Below are 25,521 nucleotides of genomic sequence, written 5' to 3' on the forward strand. Positions count from 1 at the left end.
TTTTCAAGTAGGGATCTCCACTTTTCTTTCTTACAAAAAAAAAGAGAAAATAACAGTTATATAAAGGAGATCAACATAACTTTTGTAAGGCAATGGAAATACATAAACAAATAAACAGGCAGTAATTTTACATCCAAAGGAAACAAACAAAACTTAAAAGAGATGGAGTCGAACTGCAACAAGGCAGTTTCTTGCATCATGTTAACCAACATTTTGTTGAGTCAAAAAAACAGAAATGTTGACATGTCACAACAGTCTTTGAAACATATAAATGTCGCATAACAATGTCCTGTACTGAATACATCATTCTCCCTGGGAGAAATGGGATCTAGGAATGGTCTACCTTTCATTACGGAAGAGGATTAGGGCCAACGAAAAAATAAAGTTCACAGATTTTTAAATATTATTTCAGCTTAATATGGGAAAAAGTCAGAATTCTGACTTCAAGCTCAGAATTCTGACAGCTAATAAATATGTAAGCATCAAGCCGTAGACAAGTCTGTTTTAGAGACGAGCTCTCTTTATTTAATCACCTTCTGCTCATTTTGCACCAATGTGTCACTGGCCCACCCAAAACAACTCACATCTTTGTCAGTGAAGCTGAGTGCTCCTACATCTCTTCCTTCATGGTGCCCATCTACATTAAGATCTAAAAGTCAGATTAAAGTCACAATTTTGAGGGGGGAAAAGTCAGAATTTTGAGGGGAAAAAGAGACTGAATTTTGAGGAAAAAAGTAGTCCAAATTTTGAGGAAAAACTGTCTGAATTTTGAGGGGGAAAAAGTCTGAATTTTGAGGAAAAAAATAGTCAGAATTTTGAGAAGAGTCAGAATTCTGACTTTTTTTCTCATATTGAAATTACATTTAAAAATCAATTAATTTTTTTTCCAGTGGCCTAAAATGCCTTCAGTGGACTAAACTATGCTCCATTTTTGTTTTAAAAAATGGTTGAAAGTAAGAATAACTGATCACTGACCATGAGTTACATGTCTTTATTAGTATAAAATATTTATTTAGCAAGAGACAGACTCACACTGATAACACAAAACTAAAATGGAAACTCAAAAAAAAATTCTACTCCTTTTTTGCACCATGTGTCTTTGCTTTGCTCTGAACTTCCATATCAATGGTTTGCATCATGTTTTTCTCCCAAACTGTTTACATTTGATCACTGCTGTACTTTATGAAATGGAAATGTTCATTTCACTGCTAACTTGCTTATTCACTTTCTGAAAACTTTACAAAAACAAAATTTAGTTTTGGTATTCAAAATGCGTATACAAAATGATAAAAGCTGTAAGTGCAATTTCTAGAAATTAAGTTTTCATGCTTGACAACCATATGGGGCTTGGACGTTATGAGTGGAAACCTCAAATCTCTTATCCTTTGCACATTTTTATATGTCAAGCTGAGTGAAACTACAGCACTATTTTATATGAGTGTAATGACTTTCATTGTTACTTTGACTTACTTTATCAGTACAGCATGTAGATCGCCTGTAGATGTGCTTGGGATGACGTGGCTCCATAACAGCATTAAGATTATCTCCAATCTGACAATATTTCTGGATATTGTACAGTATAGTGGGTTCAGATCAGGAAGGTCCAGAAAAACATACAAACTGCAGCTGGTAGATGGATCCCTTTGCAGTGTGTAGCCTTTACATTTTGTTTATTGAAGTCTAATGTTAAAAGTCCTTAGATCAGGCTTCCATCAATTGCTCTCGTAAGAATCGTTTTAACATTTCTATCAGTTTTACAATATTCTCTTTTTAGGGCAAAGCAGAAATTAAGGCTTAAATTTGTAGTTTCCAGAGAAGATAAATTATAGGGAATGTTACTATGGCATCTATCCCAGACAGAACCTATAAAGTTAGATTGAATTCGGCATCAATAACAATATTAACCCAAAGTAATGTATAGAGCATTTTGTTGGAAATTCCACTTTTTGTACCTTATGGAATAAAGTTCACATAAATATCTATATCCTGACAGAGTTCTGTACAGAACCCACTAATTCTCATCCATTTTAACTTCAAAATTTACTAAAAATAGTCAGCATACAAACCCTTTAGCCAACAATGTCAGGGTTAAAATAGAGGAATACTACGCTCATGCTGAACCAAACCCAGTGTTCTCCAATCAGGAGATGGACCATCATTGTTCACATATTTAGTTTACAGTTTTGACTCAGTTTAAACAAATTTAGTTTGTAATTGGTAATGAAAATTCAAATTTCCAATGATTGCAGACACCAGAGAAATTGAAGGACTTCATAGACAGTTAAGTATTGCAGCGATTAAACTTTTCAAAGCATTAAAATGCTACAGCATCAAGAGCAGAATCCTAACTATAGCTATACCATCCTAAACTGGATGTCCTGATACATTTATGCTGCCAGACAGAATCCAAGGTTCCATAAACAACAGCACAATAGAGGTCTGACCATTTTTTCTGATATACTCTAATAATCTCAGAGGGAAATTACTTCTCTGCATTTAACCCATCCCCTTGTGGAGCAGTTGGCTGCCATTGTGCGGCGCCCGCGGAGCTGTGTGGGGTTAAGGGTCTTGCTCAGTGCCCTAACCACTAGGCTGCCACTCCCATTTGACTATTCCAGTACTTGTTAGTCATTAATACAGTGCCTTTTAGGCCAGCTGCGGTTTAAATGTCACTTCAATGGATGCCATCTTACAGTCTTGTATCAAGGCCTTGCTTTAAGTGGGTCATTGTGGGTTCTTATGAACTGATGCACACGAGTGACTAGAGTGAGGAAGCCGTTCCTGCAAAACTCACCACTAAGTCTTCCAATTTCAAACCTTGGCTCATATGTCTTACAAACCCTTTGACCATTGATAACCTCTAAATTAAAGAGACACTTTAAATGAACACTTTTTATTCTGACATTTCACCCCATTAAAAATGGGCTTAAAACTTTGTACAAAATATTTTAAAATGCTTAAAAAATATATAAAAAAGTAAAAAAGATCCAGAAGTTGATAAAAAAAACAATTCCACCCCGTGGAAAGTGTGACCCGCGTCAGACTTTGTAGAAATGGGGTCCAAAAGTCCAAGTTTCCACAGAACATGAAGTGGCTCTGTTGACGAAAGTGAACCCCAATTAATTATAGGAAACAAAGAAAACACACCCATCAGAACCTGAATGAGCCCTTTCCAACTGACCTTACAGGCCTGAGCTGCAGGAGTTGAATTTATCAACTGCACCAACACATTCATGACAACCTGAGAGGAGAAAAAATAAATGAGGTCCAGAAATCACAAAGATCCAAATGTAGAACAAAGTGAGCAACAAAACATGCAAAACTAAGACTAAAAAAATAAAGAGGATCATGCAACTCGAGCTGAAAGTTTTTGCCCATTAATAGAATATTTTAAGGCTTTAAGTGCAGCTACTCATTTTCATTTAACTACATTCTACAGAAATAACCAGGATGGATAAAGTATTGAGTGAAATGAAACAATTATTGCTTTTTTTTGAGCAAGAGTTGCATCACAACCACATGATTGTTTTTGCGTCTTAATTTTGCTCGGAATAACTACTAAATGTCATAGCATAATTTTGTACTTTAAATGGTTTTGATGTTTTGGATGACTTGCATTACTTAAACATGTTTTGCACAGAAAATAAAAAAAGAACAAAACAAATAAATCTAATAAATGAGTGTTGGGGTTAGTTTTACCTTCTTGTGGCGACCTTTAGGCTTTTTAGAGTCCTCTCCTCTGCGATATTTTTCTTTTATAAAAAGCAGCCAGCATGACTTTGCATCAAAGTCAAGTAAGATCCCTGCAAGCTTGATTTGGGGAATACTGTTGAAATTCAGTCATTTTCAAGTGGCTGAAGATACATTGCGCTCTTGAGAGCTCTGAGAGATACACTAACTAAAGATTAATGACAATACATGTTAAAGCACTGCATCATTGTCAAAACATGAATTTGGCATATGATCTCAATAAATGAGCTTTATTTTGCCGTTTTTTGAAAGTGGCATTACAAGCGTCTAGTTTGAAAAACAACTGAAAAGGGTGAGCTCATTGGGCAGGAAAACACTACGTGTCCTTATTTTTTTTCTCTCCTGTATTTGTCCAAATTCAGCTCAGGTTGAGGTGTATACATACAAGCTTAAATCAGCATTGGGGAGCAGTTGAGGACCATTTTCACAAAGTGAAGGCAATCCTTTGGTACAATAAAAGGCAGAAATACTGTTTAGATTGATTAAAAAGAAACTAGAAACTTTATTGAAACACGCACTGCAGAAAAACATTTTGGGATACGTTTAGTATACTATTTAGTCAAAGGTACACAAGCATTGAGCATTTTGAGACGGCACGACTTGAAGCAAACACAGTTATCCTAAGGTTATGTACAAAATATTGATGTGGCTGCAGTCTATCCTTCAAGATTAAAGAAAAATTAGATCAGTTTTTCACGTTACAGAGCGACTTTACATACCAATTGGCAAAAATATGGATTTCTACAATTTAAGAGAAACTAGATATTTAACACAAATTTAAGATTTTTTTTCCGCTCATCAAAATATCTTAAGGCTGTGTTTAAATTTGTTTTAGGCAAATATATAAATAGAAACTTAAACTGAAGCATTAGGAGCAATTAATGTCCAGTGGTGAAGGACTTTTGGGAAATGCAGCCTAGATGGTAATAGTTTAAATCGCCACAATCACAGTTTGTTACTTAAACCATTAACTGAAATAGCAATTAATTATCAGTATCACTTTTGTCCAGCTGTTAAAGTTAATTGATTGAACCCTTATTGGAACATGTAATGGAAAAAGGATTAACATTGGGGGAAAAAAGTCTGTTTTCCTTTTCATATAAATTGTGTTTCTTATCCAGCACTAACACATCCAACATAACTTGTTCTAAGTTTTATAAAAAAAAAAGTTAACAGAACATAAAATATACCGTAAAAAAAGGGAACAAACAAGAGGGGGAATTACTTTGTGTAAAGTTTAGCCAGTTATATCGGAGACAGTTGCTAAAGCAACTCTCTACCAGTTGCTGTTCAGTATCTGCCATATGGATGATCCCTGTATGAACCCTTGGTCTGCCGTGCAGCGGGAGCTTTGCCTCCAGCTCCAGAGCCGGACCACGAGTTGTCCCAGTCTCCCTGACCTGCAAAGGGGAGAAAACACAAAAAATATTTCACCATATGGTACATGGGAGAAGATTCACTGCACGATGCCGTTTAACAGCTCAAACATACCGTAACCCTCATATGATGGATCCTGGGCTTCACCATGTCCGTAATCGTAATACTCTGTATCCCTAAAACCAGAATAATATGTATACATTTTAAAAATAAGACTCTTGTAAATAAAAATCACACACACAAACAAAAACACTTACGCAGGTGCAGCCTGTTGACTGTAATAGCTATCGTATCCCTCGTAGGAAGGCTCTGCATAAGCCTCCTCATATGAGCCCTAGATGTAAAAAGGTGGACATTTATTCCATAGATGTGGATCTTAAGCTGTGTCCATTACAAATCAGAAGTACTTACATATTCATCGTAAGCGTCAGGTTTGGATTGTGATCCTGAAGGACCCCCTTGGTGGGACAAGGCTGCTGAAGGGAGCATCCGCGGGGCGCCACCTGTAGGTGGTCTGGAGCGGGTAGCAGATCCTCCTCTGGTAGGAGCAGAGGGCAGACCCCCCCTACCGGCTGGGCCCCCTCTGGGTGCACTACCCCTGGCTGGTCCTCCACGGGGTGCTCCTCCACGCATTGTTCCTCGGAGTGCTCCGCGTGGCATACCTCTGCCCCTGAACAAATGACTTTGTTATTTAAGGGAACTAATGTAATACCATGCACTTAACACAAAAAGTACTCACCTTGGTCCTCCGGCACCAGGTGGTCCCCCTCGCCCCCTTCCAAGACCCCCTCGCCCTCTTCCAGAACCATCCTGAGATCCATTCAGGAACTGAGGATCCATGTACGGGTCATGCTCACCAGGCTCCTGAAAGGACAGCAGAAAGGTTCAAGAGGTTACGGACCCATTGCATAAAAAGCAGATTAAAGGTGTGGGATTAAAGATTTCACTGACTGGGATGAGGAACTTCTTGACTTCATCCATGGCATGAGCCATACGCAGATACGCCTCTGGAATGGGTGCTGTGACCTCAATGAACACATGTAGCTCCATGGCCAGGTGAGCATATTTAGACTCACCACCCTTCCTGAGTTCTTCCTCCTGGGGATCAATTCATAGTTTATGGTCATGTTGAAAAATGTATTCAACATCTAAAATGTTTTTTTTTTTTTATACACAAACCTTGTTTTTGTCCCTCATTGACCCTTTTCCCAAAACTGAGATCTTTGCTCCAGTCTCCTCCTGGAGTCTTTTGATCGTGCTGCCCTGAGGCCCCAGAAGCTTTCCAACGAAGTTAACCTGCATGATAATGACCAGATAATTTAGAAACAGAGCAAAGGCCACATCTGCATCTTCATTTTAGCCTTTATTACATCAAGAATTGCAGAACCACTCATAAAGGAACACAGACAATAGGAAAAGGATTTCAACATGTGGGAGGGAATCACATGTATAGCTAACTCAGAGAAACAGAAGTACTGGCCTAGTGGTTAGAGCAGTCCTCATATGGTTGTGGGTTTCTGAGCAAAACCCTCAACCCCACACTGCTCCCCATGTGCCACACAATGGCTGCCCATGGCTCCCAAAGGGGATGGGTCAAATGCACAGAGTGAATTTCACCATTGTAGTAAAATAAATGGATTTACATTTACACGTTTGTCCTCCTGAATCCTAGGCTTAAATTACAGTTGTCTTTAGGTTTCTACACAATTAACCTGCAGAAACCTCATTATACCTACCCTGGGGTACTGCTTTGATGGGATGAGGACCCGCTCCTTCAGTTTCATAGTTTTTGTGGCAAACAGGTCCAGGTAGGTCTCCTTTTCCTGTGCTTTCTTGGGTTCGCCTTTCTGAATCCTTTCAATCTCTGCAAAGAAACATGTTAGCATAAATTAAAATGCATTTTGTGTACAATTAAATGATTACCCCATTCATAAATGCAGCCTGTAATATATTCCCCCATTTAAAAAGGATTTTGACATTTTGGATTTTTCCTAGAAAAGGTGGGAAATATTTTTCTTTTTTTGCAAAAACGTATATTAAAAAATATACATCACATGTGGCTCTCTAAAATGAATAAAACCTCTTAAGGAAGAGAGGGGATTTGACCCACATATATAATAACCACGTGTCTTAATGCGCCATTGTTCGGGCCTGGCCTTGAAAAAATGCGTTTGCACAAAAAAAAAAGAAAAATCATCATTTAACTTTTTTTTTTTCTTTAAAGATGCATAAACTATCCAAATTACCCGCGGTGATGAGTTTCATGGCATGTGTAAAGGAGGAATCCAAGCTGTCCTTCTCCGCAAGCAGCTCCGGGAGGTATTTAGTGTCTTCCATTTTGATTTTCTTTCTTCGCCAAGGCTCGACTATGGCGGACTTACAGACGCTTGGATTTCTGGCTCAAAACTAACTCGCGGTTAATTCGCCGAATTGAAATAGTGCAGAATTGGGTTATATTAACTTTGAAAAAAATATTTGAGAGAGGAAATAAAGCAGACTGCGGAGCGGTGATCCCTGCCGGTTTCTCTGGTCAGCAGCAGACAAAGGAGGGATGGCGCAGCAGCATTTGAGAGGAGAGAGGGAAGTTACGTCACTGGCAACCGGAAACATCTTTGCTCCCGCCTATTTTTTTTCTTTCTTTTTTTTTTTTACTTTAAGAAAGCCCCAAATCAATCTGAAGCAATAATGTTTTTTTCGATTGTTTAGATAGGAACCACAAATTAAAAAAATTATGTCGAATAAAAAAAAAAAAAAAAAGCATCAAGCTTCTTCAAGCTGGGTCTTTCTTGGAAAAAAGATTGTGTGTCTGATGTGAATAAAATTTAATGTTTATACAGAAAAAATCGAATATGAACAGCAGTATTATTCGTCCATATCAGTTTAGTGTTGTTCACCCAACTGACAATAAGAGCAGGCTGTTTTTCTTTTTGTGTGGATATTATTTGGCCCCTAATTATGTCAACAATGTTTACATTTTTGTTAAGTACTGGAATTAATAGAATTCTATACTTTTTAACCTTTAGAGGGTTATAAAGCACATGGGATTTAGTAAACTTTCCTTCTGCATACTTCCACAATTGTCTGGAAAACACCCCAGCCCTTAGGTCTAGCAAATTGTTTATATCTACCCTCCAAGTTTTCCTATCTTTTATTAATTTCAAATCACAACTGACAAACAATTTCAATCTAGATTTTGTTTCCACCATAAATACCTTCAACTAATTTGCACCCATCTAAATAAGATTGGCTTGAGTTATGTCCGTGAAGAGCCTCTGATATGTATCATATTAGACTAATCGGTCAATGTTACTGAACTACATTAGAAGGAATTTTCTGTTTTTCTAAATATTTTTCAGTTAATTTAAGCGGTTTTGCCTGGGAATTGTGTAGATGGCATTTGCCTTAATTACTGCAATCATTAACCCAAGTGGAATAGCATTTTATTACCAATGGCATTTCATGTGTTGGAATGTGTAAAACATAGATAAATCTAATTGCAACTGCTTCATTTAGGTTTGTAGAGTAACAAAATATGTCATTAACCCATTTAGCATGGGGTTGCATAATAATGGAAAATCATGGTATTGGAACTAGAGATGTTCCAAACGGAATGGGAACTTCCACCAAGATGTCCTTAGCTTTGGTATTGTATCCTGAAAGCATTGCAAAGGACAATTTTGTGTCCATTTATTTTGACAGATTTGTTTAGAATAAAATAAACTAAAAGGTAAAAGAAGTTTTACATTTCATGTAATAGTCCAACAAAAAGTATAGCAAGTGGTGAAGCAGAAAATCAATCATGATTTGTGAAAGTTTTTTACTTAGAAAACATTTTGTGGCAAACATTGGTATGCAGCTTTTTTTATATGTAAAATTATTGAACGCAATAATGAATAAAGTCCATCTATTAGGAATTAAATCTCAGCATAGGTCCAGTTTATATGTGAGGTTCAAGGTCTGGCCAATAATATAAGTGAGCAAACAGCAACAACAAGGAAGAAACCAGACAGGCTAATAATACAGCTGATTGTTTTGATGTATATTTAAAATGCTCATGTAGTTTTACTGTAAAACACTTAGTGACTGCAGCCTGAGAAACATTCTATATAAATACATTGTACTTAGTTGTGGAGGTGTGTAGAGTTAGATTTTATAAACAGTACCCAATAGTTTTTAAAAATCCTCTGAGGTCTAGCTGGCGAGAAGTGGGCAACGCATGCAGGCCACACTTCTCAGATGGAACTAACGGCATATTTTTCCTTTAAAAAAACACAAATCTATTCCATACAATTACAATAGAATTAATTGCTACATATATTCAATAGATTTATCTGTTTAGAAAGTGGACAAAGTTTACTTTTTCATTTTACAATTCAATTATTTCATTTTCTTTATGTCTTTTTATTAACATTGGATGTTTTTAATGTCTTTTCATTCCTAAATTGAAATTGGATTCCCTTTTCTCTTTTCTTGACATTTTATTTATTAAACTATTCTATGGAGGAGAACCAATAATGATAGAAATGTATTTATCCATTTGTCTTGAAAAATAAGATTCAGTTTGATTATTTTGTGTGGATTAAATAAAATAACATTTATATTAAACCAAAACCTTTCATTTCCAGAGTTTTGTTAAATATGTTGAAAATACTAGGAAAACAAACACATTTAGATCTGGTAAAGGAATTTCCCATTTCATATTAAATACAAAACAAACCCACTAAACTAAAATTTGAGTAATTATAACAATATCAACTACATCCTAGAAGAAAACAGGTGAACTGTTTAACATATTTATCAAAATACAATTTTGATCAAGTTTTTTTATCAGTTTTATTAATGACTTCAAGTAAACATCCTGATTTTAAACCATAGACACAATTTATACTGCTGCAATTTATTTATTTAATTTTTCTGAAGTTTTACATTAAACACATAGACAAGACCCCATAGTTAGTTAAATATGACCCCAAAGAGTTAAATAGTAAGCCACTCATCAAACCCATTACACCTTATTTTACAAGTGAAATAAAAAAGTAATCCAAAGAAAAAAAAAGGCTATATAAAATCAGCAGTTTCATCGAACCAGAATTCTCAAATATCAATGATGGCAAATATCTCTGGCTTCTCCTTATCGTGGATCTGCATTGCAGAGTATGTGATAGCTTTCACTTCAGTTCCCTAGAAAACAAAAATATAGAGCAAAAATAAGACTAATCTATTTTATTATCCACACACCACACACACAAACATATATATATGTATATGTATATATATATATATATATATATATATATATATATATATATATATATATATATATATATATATGAGTCTCCTTTTTGATTCTACCTGAGGATGCTTTTCCAGAGAAAATTCTTCACCCCACCTTTATCAACAAAAGAGCAAGTTTGGTCAAAGTCAAAACGCACATTTTTACACTAAAGTAGATTAATTACACTACTTGTCCAGAGCTGAAAGAAAGTATTTGAATTGCAAAGAAGAAGAAAAAATACTATTTAGAGGACAATGTTGCACTACACTTAATTTCAACAGAATACTAGTTTTTATAAATGTAAAAAATCTTGTCTTAACTTACCCAATGGAGCGAATTTTAAAATGCATTCTATCAATGGAAACGACTTTGATCTCCTGGTGAACGGATAAAACAGATTTAAGTACAAAATTATACTTAAAAACAAATATTAACAATAAGACTTAAATTAATCAAATTCTCAGGATTAGAAAATTATATTCAACAGGTGCGCTGATCAAAACCAAGAGTGACTTGAAAGAACAAAAACTGTTAACATGTTTTTTTTCCATAATTGATCAAACTGCAATGACTAGTTAGATTACTCACCCTGGGGACAAAGAAGAGATCTGCAGAAAACTTGTATAACCAGTCATCTAAGAAGTGGAACAGAAGAGACTCCAGATCTTCACCTTTTGAAACAAAACAATTGAGAGCAGTTTTTACTTATCTTAAACTACATGATATGAGCTGATCAGGCGAAATGCGTAAACACTAGCCGGGTGATGATGACTCTCGTGTCGCACAATAGCTGGGATAGAACGCTGTTATGCTAAAACCACATTTATTTATTTAATGTAGATTATTGGTTATCATCTTTAATTATATTTCCTAAACAAACTTTGAATATTTGGGGGGTATTTTGTAGAAAATATGTTCTTCCATGGGTAATTACTGATCTCAGAGCTGCTTGGCAAATCACGTTTGAAGAATTTGGTAGAACTTGCTCCTAAAATGAATACATAATGTTAGAAGAAAAAAAAGGGGGGGGTTGTCTAATTAAATAAAAATTGAATTTATTTGATCTCACATGGGAGAAATTTACCTCTGCATTTAACCCATCCCCTTGGGGAGCAGTGTGGGGTTAAGGGTCTTGCTCAGGGACCCAGCATGCAGGCTGTGGGGATCAAACCAGTTACTTGCAACCTTCTCAGAGCACAAGCGTACTGCTCTAACCACTAGGCCAACACTCCCCCAGTATCAGTCAGTAAGACATTCTAACACAACAATGATCTAAAACACAAGGTGATGGTTACCAGTCATTGCCTACAGTGGTAAAAAGTCAACATTCTGTTGTTTAGTTCATAGTTACAGAAAGTCTTTGGTTAAAGAAACAGGACATCTTACAATCTGTAAAACTAAAACGCTCCACAAGACTGTCATATTTTTGCCTCCATTATGATTTTAAAAGAGCAAACAGACTGGCCTTATGATAAATTATCTTATCTTAAATTTTTGTTTCGTTGTAACGGGTGGGTGAAACCTACCCTTTTAAGACCTAGCGGTTGTATCATGCACGAATGTTTCAGATGTAAATTTGAAGCCCAACGACGACCACTCACAAAAAATAAAAAAATCCACCCTGAGCGATCAGATCACCATTAACAACTTAACATACAAACACAAAGAACTACCACAGAGTGGACTATCAGTTGTCAATTCAGCAGGACATCAGTAAGTCTACTGGGGTTTCTGTAAAACTTTGTATTTTTTTCATCCTTGAACTACATAGATCACAGCAAGTCTACTCAACCCTGATGAAATGCCCTTTTTTTTCTGAAAACACATAAACCAGAAACCTTTTTCACCTTTAATTTAAACCATTAACCTTTGATTTTAATCAAAAACAAACTTCAACCTGCAAATTAAATCTAATGCTCACAGTCCTCAAAGGGATACAGATTTTAAATCAGATCTTCGACCCTGGCTCTCTGTTTTCCCTTTGACAATTTCTGCTAAAACTTTCCTTTTGTTGATTAGAGTATGTTTACTTCCAGTTAAAAAGCCGACTAACCCTAACTGCTGCCACCTTGCCCTGAGTACATTACAGCTAAAGAAAAAAGCCCCAAATAATGATGCAGCCGCCACCATGCCCTACTGCATTTGTGGTGTTCATTTTACACTGAACAAAACTTTTTTAATTTTAACTGGATCATCAGATTTCCTACCTTGCTGTTTGGGGTGTTTTTTGAAGAGAAAATTAGGGAGATTTATATCCTTCCACCCCATCCTAGTGGAATCCTTAAAATCATCTTCAGAACTACCTGAGTTTTATTCACAGTTTTAAAATTAGATGTTGGCATAGCATGTGCTCTTGTTCTCAGTGAAGATAACAGAGGGCAGGTGTTGCTCTGATCCGTTTCATTACCAAATAAATTAATTCCAATAAAAATTTTTTAAAAACACCAACAAGGCCAAAGATAAAAAAAGACGTTTCCTGTTTACATACAAAAGCCTAATTATATATACTAAATTATACATATTAACTTGTTTTTTTCCCCCAGGGAGGTTTAATTATGCATTTAACATCTTAGATATCTCATCTTAGCATGTAATCAAGTTGTAGTTTCATTCATATATGATGATCACTCTTCTAGGCACCATTGCTAGACATGTGATTTAATCTGGCTGTTTTCAAGGCACTGACTTAGCTTTAAAGCAAAGTTCATAATTTCCTATTCATTATGAGGGTGCATTTACTGTTTTTTTATTCACATCCACCCTAACAACGATATAGTTGACATTTAAAGGCAATTGGTTTCACTGAGATTTATTTATAGGCATAGGATTAAAGGACTTGTATAGAATTCATTCTATGTAAAACATTTTAAATCCAAATAAAACAGTGAAACACAGCATGAAGGAGCAGCTTCTACATGTATTTTCTTCTCTTTTGTAAAACATTTTCTACTTTGTAATTGCTTTTTTTTTTGTGTTGGTCTATCACATGAAACCCAAGCCACAGTTTGCTTTCGGCCACTTTCTCACCCTCTGATTCCACTTCAACAGTATCGATCGGTTCCACCGTCTCTGTGTCGGTCATGTAACCAAACATCCCCATGGCACACTGCTCAAAAGCCTCCTCCAACGAGTCTCCCCAGGAGTGAATTCTGGAAAAATATAAATAAATGAAACAAATCAAGATGATCGCTGAACATGAGGTGGTCAGGAATTTACTGAAGCAGGCCACAAAAAACTCACTGCACATCTGCTGTGTGATCCAGGTCTGAAATGGAACAAGAGATACAGGTTTAACATGACATCAACAGTTATAATTATTTTGCTATAGATCTCTCTTGTCAGGATGTTTGGCTCACAGTATATAGAAATAGAACAAAGACAAAGATAGATTATTAAAAAATATGAAGGAGGAAAAGTGATTGATTTTAGTTGCTTAGACTTTAAATGTTCAAACCAAATACTGCACCATATCTATCTGTCTTGAAATGCGCTGAACTTCAATATCAACGTGTTTTTGCACCATGTTTTTTCTCCCACACTGTTTACATTTTATTGCTCATTTACTGTCTGAAAGCTGTACAAAATGAAATTACAAAATGAAATTTGGTTTTGTATACACTCTGTGTATAAAAAATGACAATAAAAGCTGTCTAAGTCTAAGAAAAACACCCTTAGAAAAAAAAAAGTATAAAAATATATACTTGGGGATGTACAATGATGAATTCCCATAAAGTGTGCTTCGTCTTAGAGCATCCTATGAATGATCATTGATCATGGAATTGACTATTTCCTGTCTAGGGGAATATTTCTTTCACAGCACATGAAAAGAAACCGTTTTTAAACCCATTTGTTCTGGTTGTGATGTTCCTGCAGTGTTTTGCTAGTGGAAAAGGGAAAAACATCTCAGCTAAAGCAATGCCTTTGGCCTTCTTCTGGACCGTGCAACATTCATAAAGTCCAGATCTGGCTCAAGGAATCCCACAATCCATGCTAAGCAATTCCTCTTCCACACTACGCTGTTGTGCTGAGATGGGTTTAGCTGGTGGTTTAGGGAAGAGTCTCTTCATTATTTGATATGAAACCAACCACAGAGGTGTCGACAGCAAAAAAAGCATCATAAAAAAAAGATAAAAAGATGCTGCAGATGAATCAGATACGTTAGTAGTGCTAAGATGACAGCTCACTCCGTAGAACGGTTCTCCCTGTAGGTGAATAGCCAGCTGTCTAGGCCAGCATGTTTGATTAATTTAAGAAGGATCCTCTTGAACAAGTTTGGAATGACTGGGGTCAGATTGACATCGATTGCAGAAAGCTGCAGAGAGAGGTTAAGATGAATTAAAAAAAAAAAAACTTTAAGTTGGCCTGCACACGATTTGGGAGTCTGACCATGTCTGGTTTTCATTCTTCTCACCTCATGTAGCTGAAGGACCAGAGGCTGATGCTGCAGCTCTGATGGTGGATGATATTCAGGCTTCCTACTGCTTGGAAAATCAAAGCTTGCAAAGAAGCTGTTCAAAGTGTCAGGCAGTAGGGGGTGGGGGGTTATTATGGAAGCGCTCCTCAATTCACTGCTTCCTCCTGTGTTTTATCTGTTAAACAGGCCTCCATAACTCTGCCCAGGCCCTGTCATAGGACAGGCTTTCCCCTGATCTGAAAGCCAACTTTCAAAGCAGCCCTGTGTGGCTGTGGTAGGCCTGTTTGGTTCAAATCTGGATGGTTTGAACCAAACAGGTGGTTTGAAATGGTCACATTTCCCACAGATTTTATGGGACATTTCAAGGTGGGGTTTAGGAGCTGTTCTGAATGCACCTGGTTTGATATATTGCTCTCCCTAGTGGGGAACTCTATAAATATATATAAAAATCAACTAGAGCAGCTTTTACTTCTTAATGATTAAGCCTTAAGTCTAGAATACTGTTGTGAGCTAATGAAACAGGAACCTCCAATGCTAGGTTAGCATTAGCTCGTGGTGGCATGCAGCAAGCTGACTGTAGAACCGAGTTATTAATCAGTTTTAACATGACAGCTGGATATTTTAAATTCCAGCAGAGAAGACAGTTCTTGTTTTCATAGCTCTACACCAAAGGTTTTGAGTTCCTACAGTTTAACTTTTTCTGAAGTATAACAAATGGAACAAGCAAAGCTTACATATGTTGAACTTACACTCATATTTCTTGTTGATAGGAGGATATTTAGATTTGATAGCTTTCTGTGCCCCAGTCAGGTCAAGCTCACGGTCGTCCATTAAAACTATAAGTTGAATAAAAATCAAAAATTAAGGAATGAGTTTGCTAAACACCATGTCGATGAGCTAGAGCTAATGGTGCATTCGCAGTTTGTTTGAGCTATATGTTTAATTAGCTACGTCAGGGTACTGTACAAAGTATAAAAATAAAGGGAAGAAAGGGGTCGACGTATTTAATGTATTTATGTTAATACAGAACTCTCAGTCCATGTTCATGTTGTTAAATATACATTTCCACATCTGAAATGTGGAAATGTATATAAACGTAATATACATACAAGTAAGATGATTTAGTTTATTTATAGTTTCTTCTAATTGTTGCAACGCAACATCTTAAACTGAAATTTGAACGACCTTATGCGAGAAAACATAAAAAAAACAAGAATATTTTGCCTGTTACAAACATGATATTACAATTTCCCACTTTCTGTGTTGCATTTTACTTCTTCTTCTTCGTCTTTTTTTATTATTGCGGATCGCAAGGAACTTTAAGATACATACCGCCACCTACTGTACATGAGTTTATAGCAACATTACCTTACATCAAATTCTATTTTTTTATTTTGAATTCTGTAGATAAATAAACAATGTTTTCCTTAATCTGTGAATATTCTTTATATTTCCTTCATTTCCCAATATCCCTTTAAGACTCAATTCTTGGCCTGTCTTGCTTTTCAGCTCTTCCGGATCCACTGTCATAAGGACTTCCTGTCGATTTTTACTGCGTGCTGATTGGCCGCTGGTGTTCTGTGGAGTTGGCGCCATTGCGGATCTCCGTGCTGTCTTCTTTGCGCTCTCCCCAAAAATACTTCTTTTTGCCCGAATAGTTTACCCACCAACAAAGAAATGGCTGACAAAGACGGTAAGAGTAACCTTCCTTCGGGACACAACGTCTGTGTTTAAGTGTTCACGGTCTACAGCCGTTTAAAACCCGAGACATGTCGGACCGGTGGCTGTTGGCGCGTCAGCCAACATCTCCTTTCATTGTTACGGAGCAGCATGCTAGCAGTTAGCCGCTAACTCGCTACTGACAAGGGGAGTTTTAATGCGATGATACTTACCACACACCCGAGTATTTAGAGTTACATTTAAGGCGTTTTTGTTATAGTTTGCAGAAAGAATCGTATCGCAGTCATATTATAACATAAGAAATTGGCAAAATGACTGCAATAGTGGTGGTAAATTAACAAGTGAATGGTTAAAATATTTCAGCAGCCACATGGTTATTTCCAGCTCTCTTCTAGTTATGCCAAGCAGCTTTGTAGGTTGTATTTTAACAGTATGTTTGAATATTTTATTTTATTTTTTTTGCAGCTGCATTTGATGATGCCGTGGAAGAAAGGGTGATTAATGAGGAGTACAAGATCTGGAAGAAGAACACCCCTTTTCTCTATGATCTGGTCATGACGCATGCCCTGGAGTGGCCCAGCCTGACCGCCCAGTGGCTGCCAGATGTCACCAGGTGAGTATGGGGGCTTCACCTTCACTGATATAGGTCCAGAAAACAGATGGAAGACATGATGCCTAAACAGTTCCTTCATGGGACCTTCCCAATTCCAGTTTTTTGCTCTGATAATTTCCAATGTTTTGACGTTGAAGTGTCATAGACTTTGCATTGTTAATTTTTATTGCAAAACATTAAACAATCCTGTATAAAATATTCTAACACATCAGTGCTGAAAGAATCTGAAAATATTAGATGCATTTTAAGAGGTAGTAGTCTTGGCAAGAAATTACACTTACCCCTATTTATACATTAAACCATCTCTTCCCAGTCCTTGTATGAGTTATTTATTTTTTTTACTCTCCACAGACCAGAGGGAAAGGACTACAGTGTGCATAGACTGGTTTTGGGGACACACACTTCTGATGAGCAGAATCACCTTGTAATCGCCAGTGTTCAGCTTCCAAATGACGATGCCCAGTTTGATGCCTCACACTATGACAGCGAGAAAGGAGGTGAGGTGTAGTCTGGTGAAATGCATCAAAACATAAATTTACTCCACCCACCTGAATTTGGTTTTAAGTATTTCTGTTGTTATTTGTTTCAGAGTTTGGAGGCTTTGGCTCTGTTAGTGGAAAAATAGAGATTGAAATAAAGATCAATCATGAAGGAGAAGTGAATAGAGCTCGTTATATGCCCCAGAACCCCTGTATTATTGCCACAAAAACCCCAACCAGCGATGTGCTGGTCTTTGATTACACAAAACACCCCTCCAAACCTGGTAAGGCCACTCCTGACACACTTTGCTTAACCGCCTCATGGCTCTGAACATTTGCAGACTCTCTGAACATTACTTTATCTTCTCAAATAAAAGATCCCTCTGGAGAATGCACCCCAGATCTGCGTCTCAGGGGCCACCAGAAGGAGGGCTATGGCCTCTCCTGGAACCCAAACCTCAGCGGATGCCTCCTTAGTGCTTCTGATGATCACGTAAGAGCCCTGTTTGAATCTTTTGCAAGTTTATTAATCTGTTTTTAATACAAATTGATTATAATGATAATGCAATAGTTTTTGTGATTTAAGCTTATTATTTATAACTTTTTCTCCTTTAGACTATATGCCTCTGGGATATCAGCACAGTGCCAAAGGAGGGGAAGATCGTGGATGCCAAAACAATCTTCACAGGCCACACTGCTGTTGTGGAGGACGTCTCCTGGCACCTGCTCCATGAATCTCTCTTTGGATCAGTGGCAGATGACCAGAAACTCATGATGTGTGTAACTCTCAGAGAACAAAAAAAAAAAACAGTAATTGTGACCTGCTGCTTTAACAGCTATTCCTTTTTGTTTTTAAAGCTGGGACACACGGTCGAACAACACCTCCAAACCGAGCCATGCGGTGGACGCCCACACTGCTGAAGTCAACTGCTTGTCTTTCAACCCTTACAGCGAGTTCATTCTGGCCACCGGCTCTGCTGACAAGGTGGGACACGATTCTGGAAAACTCATTAATTCTCTTGTAGTTTTGTCTCACATTAATCAATTTTTCTTTTCCACTCGTCAGACTGTGGCTCTTTGGGACCTGAGGAACCTGAAGCTGAAACTCCACTCTTTTGAATCTCATAAGGACGAGATCTTCCAGGCAAGTCCTAAATTTAAGATTTAGATTATTTTATTTTGCATTTTAAAAAATAGGGCAACAGATAAACCCAGCAAAGTAAAAACATATCATAACCAGAAACACATGCAGGGTTTCTACCTATCATTAGTATTTGGAGGTTCACTAGAATATTAGCCGGTACTGACTAATTCAATTACAATTTCATTACATTTTGCTAAGTGAGGCAACAAGAATGAACTAAACTTTGGTGGTAAATGATCAGTAAAAACAATATCCAGCATAAACGTTGAGGTTTAAAGTAGCAAGCTTTAATTAAGAGGGTACGATTAAAATTTTTTTTATATTTGCTAATGTCTACTAAATCTTCAGCAAACTGTAATAAACGGATAATAATCCATCTAATCTAATTTGCTGGAAGCTTCTGCTTCTCTCCATTGGTTGGTGGAAAGCAGCAGAACAGAAATGTTTATGGATAAAAACTTTCATCTATTATCTATAGTAACCCGTGAAAGTATAAATATTTGTTTTCGTATAAGAAACTACTTTTGTAGTAAATGTGTCCCCTCTGATTTCCTCTCACAGGTTCAGTGGTCTCCCCATAACGAAACGATCCTTGCCTCCAGCGGCACCGACAGGCGACTCAACGTCTGGGACCTGAGTAAGATCGGAGAGGAGCAGTCGCCAGAGGATGCTGAGGATGGTCCTCCCGAGCTGCTGGTGAGTGCTTGTCTTAAACCCTGCTCCTCTTTTCAGCTGTTCAGTCTGCAGTTTCCTCATTCTTCCTGCTCTGCTTCTTAGTTCATCCATGGCGGACACACGGCTAAGATCTCTGACTTTTCCTGGAACCCCAACGAGCCGTGGGTCATATGTTCAGTGTCGGAGGACAACATCATGCAAGTGTGGCAGATGGTAAGAGCTCACTGTTGAACCTGTTGCATCCTGTGAGTTATACAGGGTTCCTAGACAATCTGAAGAAAGTTGGAATTAGGTTGATGTTTTCCACGTATGGAATATCCAAAAAAAAAAAATTAACTTAATTTTAAACGTATGATTTTTCCGACACTAAGAGACTGGCTGGATTATGGGTGTGGTTAAAATAACAAAAACTTTCAAATTTTGACTTTGTCATTGATTCCTCAAGATCAATTTTTCTAACCAAAAAACATCTTTCATTTTTTTTTATGTTCCACTGTCCTAATGGCCACCTATAATTACTTTGTTGAATGTTTATTATAATTCTAGTAACAACAGTCATGTCATTCAAGTCATGGCTAAAGGTGAAAAAATTTGTTTTAATACCAAAAATCCAATTTAAGATGGGAAATTTAATCTAAATATTGAGACTTGAATTGATTCTTGAGATTTTAATTGATCCTCGACCCTGGGCTTGACTACAGTAAATGTTGTTTATGCATTTATGCTCGTTTCAATCCCAACTAGCACATATCAGCATGATATAGATGTCTCTTGTTTTTTTTTTTCTGCTAATTACCTGAGGTTTGTTTGCTAAAAGCAGAGATGCTTTTGTTTATTCTATTAGAGGACTGCACTGTTCCAACTGAGGAATGAAGCTTATTTAATTTATAAAAAGTAAAAGTCTAAATCTGTAAATTCTGTCCCACACAGGCTGAGAACATCTACAATGATGAGGACCCAGAGGGAGCTGCAGACTCGGAGGTCCAGGCATGAGTCCAGCTGAGACCGGGCTTCTTTTGACCTGCTTGTTAGAAACGGATCACTTTCTCACATCTGCTTTCATTAGCAGTGAGACCTTGTGAAATGCATCTAGGAGAAAAGTGTTTAAAAAAAGTTTTGCACCATCAGGTGTTTTGACATATTTCAAGTGACACCCACTTCGTTCTGATTTTAAAATACCATTTAGGTTTGTTTTGTTTTCTCAAAATCATCCGTGGTTTGTGATGAAACCATCGTATGTCTGCTGTTATCAGTTTCCTTTCTTCTTGTTAGCTGAGCAGAAAAATGATCACAATGATCCACTTTTAATACAATTGTACATACTGTTGGTTTTCCATTTTTGTTTGCTTGATATTTGTAGGTGAATTTTCCAGCTTGTGTGTTGTCACTTGTTCGTGTTTTTGTTTCTTCCGCATTTTGTTCCCCTGTGCTGCATCTGAACTTTTGTGTATCTAAGTATATTCATAATAAAAATATTTACAGAAAAGTTGTCTCCTGCTTTTCAGAGTGAGCTGCCATCTTTTTAGAAGTTAATATACACGTGTATGAATATAATATGGATCCATGATAATAAAATGGTAAACCATTGCTCTGAATTGTAGGAGATGGGTGAAACAGTTCATTATAAATACTTTATTTTTCCTATTTCTGAAGTTTTGTATACTAGAATAGGTTAGGTTTTTGTTGTGCATAGAAACCCCATTTGCTGCCTTCAATAAAGTCCTGGCATGAGGCTGGATATTTTCTGCAAAACCTGTGGAGCCCATTAAGATTGAGATTTTCAATGTTCAGGTCAAGGACAAGTGAAAAGCATGTTAGTCCAGTTAACCTGCAAAACTGGTTTTGACCAAGTTTTGACAATTTTTCCCAAAATGTAACCAGAGTAATGGATATGATTCTGAATGTAAAACAGAACCACTAAATTCTCCAAACTTTTAAACTGGAAACCACTGGAACACCAGTATCACTGTCCACAGTAATGCTATTTTCACATCACCGTGGACTCAGGAGGTGCCATTTAAAAAAATCCTGCCAGCCAGGCGGAAATTTGAATGGCTGAAGAAAAGCTTGCAGTTTTTGCACAGAGGTATGAATTTATGGGGACATTTAATGTGATATTTACAAATCTAAAGTCAAGAGTTTAGCATGGTGGTGACAGAATCATACTGATTCTTTTTTCACTGTTTGAGAAACAAGTAAAGTGATTGAAATAATGGAGCTAAGCCGGAAGGTAGATTTATTCTTTTGTGTGTGTTCGGTGATCCTGGAAAGGTTTAACTGATTTAGGAAACATCTAAAAAAGACCCAAATAGCTGGATAACAGAGGCCATGCTGTAAACCTTGCACTGCAGATGCTGTAGTGGGATGTACTGTTTGCTCTGCTCTCACCCTCTGGAGACAGATAATTGTTCTCCCTCTTCAGAGATGTTACGTGGTTCATCTCTGCCTCTGCAAAATAAAATGTTTTTCACTTATTTATCTTCTAGGTCATCAGAGGAAGCCAAAAAACCTAGAAAAAAATTTACCTTAAAAACATGAGCTCTGTTTTCAGGCCCTCTATGAGCTCCTCCAAATTATTTCTATAGTTCTTTTGGACCTCAAACTCCACTTTTAATTCTTTCAGTGTGTCTTGTAGTTTTTCCACAGTCTCCTGCACAAACCATACCATCAGTCTGGGACATACTGCATCCAATCGTCATCCCTGTACAGACAAGTCCTACCGTGTGATGTGCCGTTCTCTCCTCCCTCTCTGTCGTCATAAGAGTAATCTTTTTCTCCAGACAGGATTTCTGCATCTCTAGCCTCTTTACGTCTTCTCTTAAAGGGGCTACCCTATCTCTTAGGTCCAAAGCCTGGTCTTTGGATTTTCTCAATGCTTCCTCGGCGGCCTGCCTTCTCCTCAGCAGGGCCACCATCCGGGGTTTGTACCAGCCCTCCAGTGCCATCATGCTTCCACTGAGCCTCCGCTGCAGCCTGATGGAGGCCTGTCGACACTGGCTGACATCACTCATGGCCCTCAACCTGCACGGCTTTGAGGCCTGATTTCTGAGATAGTTCAGCTGATTCTGGTGGTTATCCTGCAGCTGGCGAAACTCATGGGTCAGAACATGGAGACTGGCCTTGAGGTCCTCCTATCAATAAATAGAGGATATTTATTAAGTATTTAGAAGATATTTATTAAGTATTGAGGGGAAAATGTATTAGCAGTGTTTTAGAAGTATTCATACCCCTTGTTTCCCATAAACAACTATGAGATTTAATACTTTGTAAAACTATAGAGGCTGAAAGTCTTCAGGGGGTATGTCTGTAGCAGCTACAGTGAGGGAAGCATTTGCTATCTTGCAAGCTCTCCCACTTAGAAATCATGGAGGGGTCTGAAATTGTTATGTCCACTGTGAAAGACATTGTGTTGAAAAAAAAAAAAAAAAACAGAAATCACAATGTATGATTTTTTTTTTAAAACTATCTACTTGTATGATACAGCTGCAAATAAGTATTTGGACAACAAAGAAAATCAAAGTTAATATTTGGTACAATAGCCTTTGTTTGCAATTGCAGAGGTCAAACATTTCCTGTAGTCTTTCACCAGGTTTGCACACCCTGAAGGAGGGATTTTGGGTCACTCCTCCACACAGATCTACTCTAGATCAGCCAGTTTCCTGAGCTATCGCTGAGAAACAGGGAGTATGAGCTCCCTCCAAATACGCTCTATTGGGTTTAGGTCTGGAGACTGTCTAGGCCACACCAGAACCTTGATATGCTTCTCATAGAGCCACTCCTTGGTTATCCTGGCTGTGTGCTTCGGGTCATTGTCATGTTGGAAGACCCAGCCTCCACCCATCATAAATGCTCTAACTGAAGAAAGGAGGTTGTTCCACAAAATCTTGCAATACATGGCCACGGTCATCCTCTCCTTCATACAGTGCAGTCGCCCTGTCCTATGTGCAGAAAAACACACCCAAAGCATGATGCTACCACCCCCATGCTTCACAGTAAGGATGGTGTTCTTGGGATGGTGCTCATCATTCTTCTTCATCCAAACACAGTTAGTAGAATTATGATCAAAAAGTTTTATTTTGGTCTAATCTGACCAAATGACTTTCTCCAATGACTCCTCTGGATCATCCAAATGGTCATTGGCAAACCTAAGATTGGCCTTGACATGTGCTGGTTTAAGCAGAGGAACATTCTGTTGCATGCATGATTTCAAAGCATGACATCTTAATGTACTACAAACAGTAACCCTCACACAGGTGCATCTAATTTAGGATAATAAATGGAGTGCAGGTGGACATTTTGAAGACAGACTAACAGGTCTTTGAGGGTCAGAATTCTAGCTGATAGACAGGCGTTCAAATACTTATTTGCAGCTGTATCAAACTAATGAATAGTTTTAAAAAAAATCAAATATTGGGATTTCTGGACCTTGGGGGGCGTAACAGTAACATTCAGTAAAACGTATTTGTATGTAAAGAGTGATATCTTGATTGAAAAGCAAAACATTCATAATTTATAATTATTCAAGATTTGTATCATTTTTTTAATTATTGACTTTACAAAAACGCTTATCTGTTTTTTTGGTATTATTTATTATTTGGTCTAGTTTTAGTAAGTTATTTTTTCTCTTATCTTTATGTTTTCCATGGATTGAGTTATTTCTAGTCCCCTCTTTTATCATCTGGGGTTTCCCTTGGTAATTCCTTATTTTGTAGTGATTAGTTTCTTAATTCTGTTTCTATTCACACCTGCTCCCAATTAACTGATTCCTCCACTCTTTTTCCTATCTCCCATATATACTCATTCTTTGCAGTTCATCATTGCTGGATTCTCTTTATTTTTATTTATGTTCCTTTATTTATGTTCCTCCTCATTTTTATGTTCCTCCTCATTTTTGTCCCTAAGTTCCCTGCATGTTCAGTCTGGATTCATCCTTCTGTTGCCACCAACGTGATTAAACCTACAAGTAATAAAATTCTCTGCTTCCGTCTCTGCATTTAGATTTTCTACAATATTCCGGCTAACCTGACATAAGGAGTTTGCGCTCCAAAGGCGATATATATATATATATATATATATATATATACCGGTATATATATATAAATATACATATTTTATTTATTTATGTATTTAATCTTTTCTTGTGAAATTTAAGAACTCTATAACATTTGTTAGCTTTATCTACCAAAGACAGACATAACTATGCACACAAAGATGAAAGAATTAAAGAGTTGAGAATCAGAAAAAACATTTCAGGGGCAGAAAGAAGTGTGTACATGCCTGTGTAATAGCACACTGAGCCACTTCGTACTCCTGCGCAGCCAGCATCACCTGACTCTGGATGCAGTCTCTGGCTGTGCTGAATAGTTTCCTCTTCACCTGCTGCACTTCCTTATGAACAGCAGCATAATCCAGCTGAGCCTGACTGAGGAGCCTCTTTGCCTCCCTTTGCTTTCCTCTAAGGTGCTCCACAACCTGCAGCCTAGGGTCCTGCAGACTCAGAAGCTCCTGGATCAGCTCGTCCCTCTCCCTCTCCAGACCTGACACTTGTTGGATCCAGTACTCAAAAAGTTCCCCCAGAGCTTTCATCCCCATCTGGTTAATCTTCACTGTATTCAGCCATGTTGGGTCATACGGGTTGAAAACAGCCTCTGTTTCAGAGTCGGTCTGTGCATGCTGTGTTGAAACTTCATCACTGTGTAATTCCTCAGTAGATTTATTGTTGTTACCATCTTCCACTTGTTGTTTTCTGTTCATAACAAACTGAAACAAAAAAACAACTTTAAACTCATTAATCAGCGAATAAGCAACCTTAAATAACAGATTGGTTTTAATAATCTAATCACTTCTTAAAAAGCCAATTTAGGCTAATTAACGATTCCTACTGCAGCTGCTGCTGGCTTTCAAGGAGATGATTAACAACTCAAATCAAACATGGCCTACTCACTGTTTTGGAGATGACAGCCCCAGTGTTTCAGTCTTAAAGCACAGCTTGGTTTGCACCTCAAAGTAGTTCTTTGCTGTTTGTATGTCCTCAGGAAAACACTGTTTAACTTTGTGTTTATTAATAACGCAGGAGGCATGAAGGGGAAACTCTATCTTAGACTATCTCATGGG

General features: G+C 37.4%; 4 protein-coding genes across 7 annotated transcripts; 1 reads left to right on the top strand and 3 right to left on the bottom strand.

Annotated features, from left to right (window-relative positions):
- Positions 1–2,877: 2,877 nt before the first annotated feature.
- On the bottom strand, positions 2,878–7,614 carry khdrbs1 (KH domain containing, RNA binding, signal transduction associated 1). Of its 2 annotated transcripts, XR_001481673.1 has the most exons (11): positions 7,374–7,614; positions 6,864–6,991; positions 6,307–6,423; positions 6,079–6,225; positions 5,867–5,991; positions 5,539–5,797; positions 5,385–5,461; positions 5,242–5,303; positions 4,976–5,150; positions 3,182–3,241; positions 2,878–3,096 (listed from the first exon to the last, which is right to left on the bottom strand). XR_001481673.1 is itself a non-coding variant. In XM_015389915.1 (9 exons), exons 1-9 carry the CDS (start codon positions 7,462–7,464, stop codon positions 5,041–5,043), a joined length of 1,116 nt encoding a protein of 371 aa, XP_015245401.1. In that variant the 5' UTR covers positions 7,465–7,614; the 3' UTR covers positions 4,229–5,040. The 2 variants fall into 2 exon arrangements, 1 of the variants encoding a protein (XP_015245401.1); XM_015389915.1 differs by lacking the exons at positions 2,878–3,096; positions 3,182–3,241 and having other exon boundaries at positions 4,229–5,150.
- zbtb8os (zinc finger and BTB domain containing 8 opposite strand) lies at positions 7,475–15,727 on the bottom strand. Its single transcript, XM_015389918.1, has 7 exons — positions 15,566–15,727; positions 13,643–13,667; positions 13,430–13,551; positions 10,991–11,073; positions 10,727–10,779; positions 10,480–10,516; positions 7,475–10,308 (listed from the first exon to the last, which is right to left on the bottom strand). The coding sequence occupies exons 1-7, from the start codon at positions 15,645–15,647 to the stop codon at positions 10,222–10,224; spliced, it is 489 nt and encodes a 162-aa protein (XP_015245404.1). The 5' UTR covers positions 15,648–15,727; the 3' UTR covers positions 7,475–10,221.
- A 628-nt stretch (positions 15,728–16,355) lies between these two features.
- On the top strand, positions 16,356–20,875 carry rbbp4 (retinoblastoma binding protein 4). 2 transcript variants are annotated; one of them, XR_001481672.1, is made up of 12 exons: positions 16,356–16,509; positions 16,962–17,109; positions 17,461–17,606; positions 17,699–17,872; positions 17,966–18,081; positions 18,204–18,364; positions 18,447–18,573; positions 18,655–18,732; positions 19,294–19,428; positions 19,510–19,620; positions 20,338–20,483; positions 20,524–20,875. XR_001481672.1 is itself a non-coding variant. In XM_015389914.1 (11 exons), the coding sequence occupies exons 1-11, from the start codon at positions 16,494–16,496 to the stop codon at positions 20,398–20,400; spliced, it is 1,275 nt and encodes a 424-aa protein (XP_015245400.1). In that variant the 5' UTR covers positions 16,356–16,493; the 3' UTR covers positions 20,401–20,875. The 2 variants fall into 2 exon arrangements, 1 of the variants encoding a protein (XP_015245400.1); XM_015389914.1 differs by having other exon boundaries at positions 20,338–20,875.
- Positions 19,541–25,490, bottom strand: LOC107094361 (desmin-like). Of its 2 annotated transcripts, XM_015389916.1 has the most exons (6): positions 25,352–25,490; positions 24,685–25,167; positions 22,128–22,538; positions 21,933–22,057; positions 21,796–21,855; positions 19,541–19,679 (listed from the first exon to the last, which is right to left on the bottom strand). In XM_015389916.1, the coding sequence occupies exons 2-6, from the start codon at positions 25,159–25,161 to the stop codon at positions 19,658–19,660; spliced, it is 1,095 nt and encodes a 364-aa protein (XP_015245402.1). In that variant the 5' UTR covers positions 25,162–25,167; positions 25,352–25,490; the 3' UTR covers positions 19,541–19,657. The 2 variants fall into 2 exon arrangements, with proteins under 2 accessions (XP_015245402.1, XP_015245403.1); XM_015389917.1 differs by lacking the exon at positions 19,541–19,679 and having other exon boundaries at positions 21,508–21,855.
- Positions 25,491–25,521: the final 31 nt, after the last annotated feature.

The sequence above is a fragment of the Cyprinodon variegatus genome, unplaced genomic scaffold, assembly GCF_000732505.1.
Source record: "Cyprinodon variegatus isolate N-32 unplaced genomic scaffold, C_variegatus-1.0 Scaffold480, whole genome shotgun sequence".
NCBI classification, from domain to species: Eukaryota; Metazoa; Chordata; class Actinopteri; order Cyprinodontiformes; family Cyprinodontidae; genus Cyprinodon; species Cyprinodon variegatus.